This window comes from Lactuca virosa, chromosome 6 (assembly GCF_052849685.1).
Source record: "Lactuca virosa cultivar CGN04683 chromosome 6, Lactuca_virosa_CGN04683_v6, whole genome shotgun sequence".
In the NCBI taxonomy this organism is placed as follows: domain Eukaryota; kingdom Viridiplantae; phylum Streptophyta; class Magnoliopsida; order Asterales; family Asteraceae; genus Lactuca; species Lactuca virosa.
In genome coordinates, this window is record NC_136431.1 from 58,143,790 (window position 1) to 58,152,751 (window position 8,962).

General features: G+C 41.5%; 1 protein-coding gene across 1 annotated transcript; it reads right to left on the minus strand.

Annotated features, from left to right (window-relative positions):
- Nucleotides 1-658: 658 nt before the first annotated feature.
- LOC145121561 (geranylgeranyl transferase type-2 subunit beta 2-like) lies at nt 659-8,962 on the minus strand. Its single transcript, XM_079057287.1, has 5 exons — nt 8,735-8,962; nt 2,604-2,607; nt 2,043-2,120; nt 1,398-1,511; nt 659-1,275 (listed from the first exon to the last, which is right to left on the minus strand). The coding sequence occupies exons 1-5, from the start codon at nt 8,960-8,962 to the stop codon at nt 659-661; spliced, it is 1,041 nt and encodes a 346-aa protein (XP_078913413.1).

The window sequence follows — 8,962 nt, forward strand, 5'->3', positions numbered from 1 at the left end:
AAGTACAAGAAAAGAGTCCCAATGGAGGTGTGGAAATTAAAAAATGTTGACACGGGGTAAGTTTTCAAGGTTAATGGACATCGGTTGAAGCCTTTCTACAGAGGTTTTGATGCAAATGTCCAATTCATTGTCCGTTTGGACACCCCAAAATATTGAAGAAAAGATTGGAGGAAGTCTCGCCAAAGATGTTAAAGAAGGGCATTTTTGGAAGTATTGTGCTTTCGTCTATTATAAACAGAATAACATGATTTTGAAAATGTTTTTTTTTGTTTTGAAAGTGTTCATTTTTGAAAATTTTCAAGCTTTATTCTCACATTTGGTCCAAAATTTTGTTGTGTTTTTGAAACCGGTACTTTGCAGGAATCACTTTGGCCAAAAATCAAGTTTTTAGAAAAATTTCAAATTTTGAAGTGCAGGAAGTCACGCGGCCTGCGTGAGGATCCCACACGGCCCGTGTAAGGTCTTGTGTGGCTTATGTGCGGCCCATTCCTTGCCCGCGTAAGGTCCTGTGCGGGAATCATTTGAAATTCTTTTTAAGTAGATTTTCACGTTGAACTAAGGATTAAACCAAAAGACCAAAACAAACAAAAAAATAGTATAACTTTAACACATCAACAAACAATAACCTAATCTTTAACAAGTAAAAATGTATAACCCATCACTTGAGAAAAATTCTATTTATAACATCAACATGCAAAGCATAAGCCAGATCAATCGCCTTTAATCTCGGGTGCTCAAGAAGCGAAAGCCCCGCAACTCCAAAATACGTATGAAAAACATCAACCGCATTATCCGGCCTATCCGAAATCCCACCATTCTCAAAATCCTGACACTCCAAAATAAACTTCACAAGCTTCTCCTTATCAATCCAATAACCTCTATCAATCAAAATCAAACTCGAAAGCACCCACCACGAATAACAAACATCCGGAAGCTTCTCCGACCTTCCATTCACCCCCTCAGATTTCACTTGCCTCTCACACAACCACCACCCCAACAAATCCTTATCCACATAATGCAAACACCCCGTGATCGCAAGCACGCCTACACAACAAAAGATTTGCCCCGAGTGTGACTTAGCGCCAGGCGTACACCCGAACCCCTTGTCTAGATTCTTACAAGATACTATGTATTCCATGACCTTTTCCACATTTATTTTGTCTAAACTTTTCAAAAGTGAAAGCGAACATATCGTGAGGTAAGAGAATCGCATATTGATTTCCCCCAATTTATCGCCTGAAAACGAGTCGTCTTTGTTTTGTAAGGTGGATATGTAGGTTGAGACTTCGGGGATGTTAATTAAGGATTTGGGTTTTGTTAGAGAGAGAGAGAGAGAGAGAGAGAAAGAGGATTTGGATTGCAGTGGGGGTCGTGTCCTATGTTGCCGCTGAAGCCGCCGAATTCGTGTTGGCAACTCATGACCCATGAAATGATGGCTTCTTGTTCGACGGCTTTGAGTTTTCCTAGGATGTCCAGGGTGTTTAGACCCCAGTAGGCCCCATTGATTCGGACGTAGGGCTGTAAACGAACCGAAAGAAAATGAACACAGGTGTGTTCATGTTCGTTCGTTTAAGTTAGCCGAACAAATGAACAAACACGAATGAATAAACGAACAAATTTTCTTGTTCATGTTCGTTCATTTAAAAATTTACGTTGTTCATGTTCGTGAACGGGGTAAACAAACATAAACGAACGTAGATAAATAAAAATAACTAACATACATAAACATAAACGAACATATATAAATAAACATAACTAACATATATGAACATAAACAGACATATAATATAGTATTGTAGTCAAACACAATTGAACATATATGAACATAAAAAGAACTTGAATGAACGAACATAAGCGAACAACATAAACGAACGTTCACGAACATAATTGAACGAACAAGACCATTGTTCATGTTCGTTCGTTTAACTAAACGAACGGGAATTTGTGTTCATGTTCGTTCATTTATTAAATAAACGAACTTCCCGCCGAACGGTTCATGATCAGTTCGTCGAACGTTCGGTTCATTTACAACATTATTCGGAGGTGTTCTGTTAGGGCGGATTCGATGTCGTCTTTTTTCTTTTTGATTTGTAAGATGTATTTCATGTGTTTTTTGGCTGCTAGTATTAATGAATATTTTATGAAGAAGTAATGTAACAGGACTCATGAAACCAAAAATACTCCGGGAAACATTCAACGATTTTTTATGAAACATTCAAAGATTATTTTTAAAATGTTAACTCCAAAACCAAAACTCATTTTATTATTATTATTACAAAAAAATCTTTGGGTGCTTAAAAACCAAACAAATTTTGTTCAAACTATAGTGGCTTTTATAGATTTTAAACCTAAAATTCTGACAGTTTCTTCTCTTCTCAGGTAATCTTTGCCATTTTGTTTTGTTTTGGTAGGTAATTACGGTTTGGTAGAGTGGAGAAGAATTGGACTGAACAAATAATTTGTATAGCGTTTGGTAAGACTAAAACAGAACATAACAAGTTGTGTGAAACTGTTTGGTAACAATAGAATCGGACACAACTTGATATAAAAAAAACCATGCTACCCTTTGGCAAAAATGTTAATAATAACTCTATTTAACATACTTAACTTCAAAATTAACATTTTTCTTAAAAAAATTATCATATTAAAACAAGTTCTAATACCAAATAATAGAAATTGCTTCAAAGTAACAAAGTTTCAAACCCAAATGGTTTCCAAAATCCATAATTTTAAATAAAAAATAACAAACTTCAATTTTCTTCTTCCAGTATAGTCTTCACAAAAAATGGTTTGGTAGCTGCATTCAAACTATTCCACATCGGTAACAAACTTTTGTTAACTTTAAAAAAACCCACATGATTTCTGAAGAAGACAACTCCATGGTCTTCAACTCTTCATGTATGGTTTTTAACTCTGCGAGGTCATTAGTAGAAGACGTAATAACCCTAGTCATTTTCTGAATTTCCTCGGATATGGTAGCTAACCCCTTTTCAATTATCTGTGTTACTTATTCAGATGTCATTTTTCTCTTTTGATTTTGCACTAGGATTTGGATTGGACGAAATTGCAGTGTTTTTTGGATTTGAATTAGGCGATGGAAAACTTTCTCCTTCTTCATTATCAATATTTTGATTTTATGTTACGTCAGACACCAATTCAACCATGTCATACCACATGTAGCTCGATCAAAAACATTTGCCAGTCGCTCGTATGTAGGGAATGGTTTATCCACGACATAGTTTTTGTTTGGATGGTATTGAGAGATGTTTTGGTCTAGTAAAGAGACGTTGGACTATATTAAGAAGTCCTCCATTTTATCCAATAAGAATTCAAGGGAGAATAGTCATGGCATGTGCTTTTCTGCATAATTAGAACACACATGGCTCTTGATCCAGAGGAAAACACGTCTAACACTGTTGAAGATATGCCTATCGGGGAAGAGAAACTAAATCAATTTTAAATTGTGGATGTTGTTGAATCAAGTAACGAATGGACTCAATGTAGGGATGATTTAGCCCAAGAAATGTTTTATTCTTGGATGTCAACTAGATCTTAGTAGATTGTTTTTGAATTGTAGAACTTTTATTTTTAAGTTTGTTAGTTGTAATTGCTATGGACGTCAACAACTTTGAATTTTGTGCATGTTTTTTTATTAATTTTAACTAACTTAGTGGATGAATTATTTTTATATTTGACATTTTTATCTATTTACCATTGTTATGTATAATATGTCAAAAGCAGATAACAAATCATGACAGATAGGCGTCAATGGACTCAAGAAGAAGAGGATGCGTTGATTGTCATCCTTCAAGACATTGTTGTCATCGGCGGTAGAGATGATACCGGTTTATTTGTCGGCATATCTAAGTAATAAACATGTGGTTTTACCTGTAACTTTGTTTGTTTTACTAGAAACATCCAATCAAAAATTATGTCACAAATAAACCATTCCCTACATACAAGCGACTGGCAAATGTTTTTGGTAAAGATGGAATTGCAGGTGGTATAGCTAAATCGGCAACTGATGTGACAAAAAAATTAAAATACTGATAACGAAGAAGGAGAAAATTTTCCATCACCTAATTCTAATCCTTAAAACACGCAACTTCCTCCGATCCAAATCCTAAAGACTCGACGCAAAATAAAAAGAGAAAAGCGGCATCTGATGAAGTAACAAAAATAATTTAAAAGGGGTTGGCTACCGTATCCAAGGAAATCCAGAAAATTACTAGGGCTATTATGTCATCTACTAATGACCTCGCGAAGTTAAAAACCATACACCATAAAACACCAACATACTCACTTTCAAGCTCAAATCTCACCAAATGCACTTAGGGTTTCGTTTTGAGGGTATAGGGAGATGGAGGATGGTCAATAAATGTCCAAGGGGTGGTTTAAGTTGTTTAAATAGGGTGCAAACCCTAAAAATTAGGGTTTTCACCTACACCCTGTACACCATGCGTACTCTACGTATGCCCCGCATACATGGGTGAAATTCGTGATCAACAATAGGCTAGTACACTAAGCGTACTCATAGAGTACTCCCCGCGCACTAGCTAGGGGACCATAATGTAAAGAATTTCACAAGAAGGGCTAAAAGGAAACTTACCATATTCCGAGTGTTACAATTCTCCCACACTTGAATCAAACTTCATCCTCGAAGTCCGCTGCCCCAAACAACTATAGGTAACGCTCCTTTATATCGTCCTTCGGATCCCACATTTTTTTGAACCCCTGCGATGCTGCCACTGGACTTTGAATAACTCAATAACCTTGTTCCTCAAGGTTTTCATCTTCTGGTCAAAAAATCACCACCGGTCTCTCGATATAATTCAGGCGATCATCCACCTGAATATCCTCCAATGGAACCACCGCGGAATCATCCACAAGACATTTCCGCAACTAAGAGACGTGGAATGTGCTATGGATCTAACTAAGCTCCACCGGAAGATCCAAGTGATAAGCAACCCGGCCCACCCGATCTAAAACCCTGAAATGATCGATATACCTGGGGCCCAACTTGCCCCTCTTCCTGAATCGGATGACACCCTTCCAAGGTGACACCTTCAGGATAATTATATCCCCAACCAGGAACTCTAGATCTAATCGGCACTTGTCGGCATAGCTCTTCTGCCGAGTATGAGATGTATGAAGTCTACTCCGAACCTGCTGAATCAACACAGTAGTCTTGAGTACCACATCGGTACTCCCCATGCCTCCCTGACCGACCTCACCCTAACAAATCGGAGTCCTGCACTTCCTCCCATAGAGCATCTCAAAAGGAGGTCGATCAATGCTTGCATGATAACTGTTGTTATACGAAAATTCCGCTAATGAAAGATAAGTATCCCAACTCCCATCAAAATCCAAAACACACGCTTGAAGCATATCCTCCAAGGTCTGAATAGTTCACTCACTCTGACCGTCAGTTTGCGGGTGGAAAGTCGTACTAAAATGGAGACGAGTACCCAACTCGTCATGGAACCTCTTCCAAAATCTAGAAGTGAACCGGTCGTCCCTGTCTGAAACCACCGAAACTAAGGATGAGCAGTTTGTCCCAAATCCCGATCTTGTACCGGTACCATACCGGAACCGGTACCGAATTTAAAAATATGGGCCGGTACTTGGTACTCCAAATATATGAAATTCGGGAATCGGTACCGGTACTAGTACCAAAAACCGGTACCATTCCCGGTACTGGTACTAGTGATGTTAGTTCGGTTCGGTACTCGGGATTGACTTTCGACCAAATTCGGTTTTCAGGAAATCGGGAACGGTACGGGTCGGTATCGGCTCCGTCCCACGCTCATCCCTAACCGAAACCGGAACCCCATGTCGTGCTACGACCTCCCTGATGTATACCTCAACCAACTTCTCCGTAGAGATACTATCCTGAATCTGGATAAAATACGTGCTCTTTGTCAAACAATCCACGATGACCCAAATCGAATCCACTCCACGTGCAGTCCGTGGCAACTTCGTAATGAAATCCATGGTAATCTCCTCCGATTTCCAAACGGGAATATCCAACGACTGCATCTTGTTGTGAGGTCGTTGATGCTATGCCTTGACTTTCCTGCAAGTCAAGCACCTCTCCACGTACCAAGCTACATACCGCTTTATGCAGGGCCACCAATAATCAGGACGAAGATCTCTATACATCTTCGTCGCCCCGGTATGAATGGAGAATCTCGATTTGTGTGCCTCCTCTATCAGGACCTGACGCACAACACCCCAATACGGAACCCATACTCTCCGATGGAGAGTCAATAACCCTCAACTATCATAATCAAAGAAAGCCACCTGGCCCATTATGTGCTCACTCTTCTGGTGCTCTTCCTTCATAGCCTCGATCTGAGCCTCCTGAATCTGTTCCAAAAGCGGAGTGATCACGGTCATCCTCAAACAAATATCCCTGATCGAAGCCACGAACGCCTTGTGGCTAAGAGCATAGGCCACCACATTGGCCTTCCCCAGATGGTAAAAGATCTCACAATCGTAATCCTTCTCCACATCTAACCACTGACGTTGCCTCATGTTCAGATTCAGTTGATCCATCAGATACCTCAGGCTCTTGTGAACTGTGTAAATAGTACAACAGACCCCATAGAGGTAAAGTCGCCAAATCTTGAGGGTGAAAACCACAACCCCCAGATCTAAACGACGCGTCGGATAATTCGCCTCATGAGGCTTCAGCTGCCTCAAAGAGTATGCAATCACACAACCCCTCTGCATCATAAGTGCACCCAAGTCTGTGATCGAAGCATCAAAATAAACCACGAAGTCCTCAACACCCTCCTGCAGGGTCAAAATCGGAGCCTCACATAATCTTTACGTTAGGGTCTCAAAAGCTGCCTGTTGCTTAGGCCCCCAATGAAAAGTGACGCTCTTCTTCGTCAACCGAGTCAGAGAAACCGCTATCTTGGAGAAATCTTGAATGAATCTATGATAGTAACCTGCTAAACCAAGGAAACTCCGAATCTCAGATGGAGACCTCAAAATATCTCATCTCATCATGACCTCGACCTTAGCTGGATCAACCAGAATACCGTTCTATTTGACAAGGTGCCCAAGAAACCGCACCTTGCGCAACCAGAACTCACACTTGGAGAACTTTGCATAAAGTCTCTCCCTCCTCAAAGTCTCCAAAACCTCCCTCAAGTGCTCCTCATGCAGCTCTTGGGTCTTGGAATAGACCAGGATATCATAAATGAATACAATCACAGACTAATCCAACATCGTCCTGCATAAGCGGTTCATGAGGTCCATGAACACGGTTGGAGCATTTGTGAACCCGAAGGGCATCACCACGAACTCGTAATGACCATAACGAGTACGTAAGGCTGTCTTCTGCACATCCTCCTCTCCGACTCTTATCTGATGGTAACCTGAATGCAAATCAATCTTGGAAAACCAAGATGCATCCTGAAGCTGGTCGAACAAATCATCAATCCTCGGGAGTGGATAACGGTTCATCAACGTTAGCTTATTCAACTCCTGGTAATCAATTCACATCCAATGAGATCCATCATTCTTCTTCAGAAACAGGATCGATGCTCCCCATGACGAACTGCTCGGATGAATGAACCCCTTGTCTAACAGCTCCTGCAGCTGTGTAGACAACTCCTGCATCTCTGGAGGAGCTAACCGATACGGTGCCATGGCTATCGGAGCCGCACCAGGAACCAGGTCAATCCTAAAATCCACCTGCCTTTCCAGAGGCACTCCATGCAAATCCTCTGGAAACACATCCGGGTACTCCCGCACAATCGGCACATCATCCACGGTTGCCTTACCCTTTATCTCGGGTATCCATAACATAGGTGACAAATCCATAACTACCCTGATGAAGATAGAGTCTGGCTCTAGCCGCTGAACATAGAATCGGACTACGTTGATCTCTCTCCCTAAACCACCAACTCTCCCGCACTTGGGGTCTGAATACGTACTAACTGCTGCTCACAGTCGATTAGCACCCATTGGGGCTCAACCAGTCCATCCCTATGATAACCTTGTTCCCGCGCAAAGGAATATGAGCCAGATCAATCGGATACTATTCGCTGAACATATGAAGAACACAGCCCCGATGAACCTTCAACACCCAAACAGATCGATCATCTGCAATCTCAACATCTAAAGGACAATCTACCTCCCCTGGAGCTCCAACAAACCTCTTGCTAAGCACAAGCGATACAAAAGACCGGGTAGCCCCCAAACCAAACAATATCAATGCAGAGATACCGTTCATGAGGAACGATCCTAAAATAAAATACACAAATATAAGAAGGCAATACAACATAAATAAAGAGATAAGAAGATGATACATACACGTCACCACATTAGGTGCCACGCGAGCCTCCTCGGCCGCCAGCTGAAAAGCCCTACTCTTCACCACTGGCGCATCCGCCTTGCCCTGACGGCCATCAATGATCCTCAGCGTCGTTGGAGTGGGTGCTACCACTGGATCTGCTGCTGCCAAACTCGGACAATGGGCCTTCTTGTGGCCCCTCTGATTATAATGGAAGCAAATCAGATTAGATATTGGGGTGGTGGTAGTAGTAGCAGTACAATCCTTGCTAATATGACCTGTCCGACCGCACTTGAAACAACTAGAACCACCCACCCTGCACGCCCTATCGTGCATCCTACCGCACTTGCCATATCGACTCCGACCATGCTGGCCTTTCGATCTCAAATCAAATACCTTGGGCCTCTTGCGCGAATCCCCTTAAACCTTATCTTGATCCGGATTCCTATTCCTCTCCATCTCAAGATCAATCTCCCTCTTTTTGCCTCTCACAATCATATCCTCCAGTGTCTTGCAACTGGATCGATTAACAAACTGACGAATATCACTCCTCAGCGTCTCATGGTATCTTACCTTCTTCATCTCCTCGTCCGTCACATGCTGCGGAACCAACAACGCCCTCTCACGGAACATCTCAGTGATTTCAGCCACCAT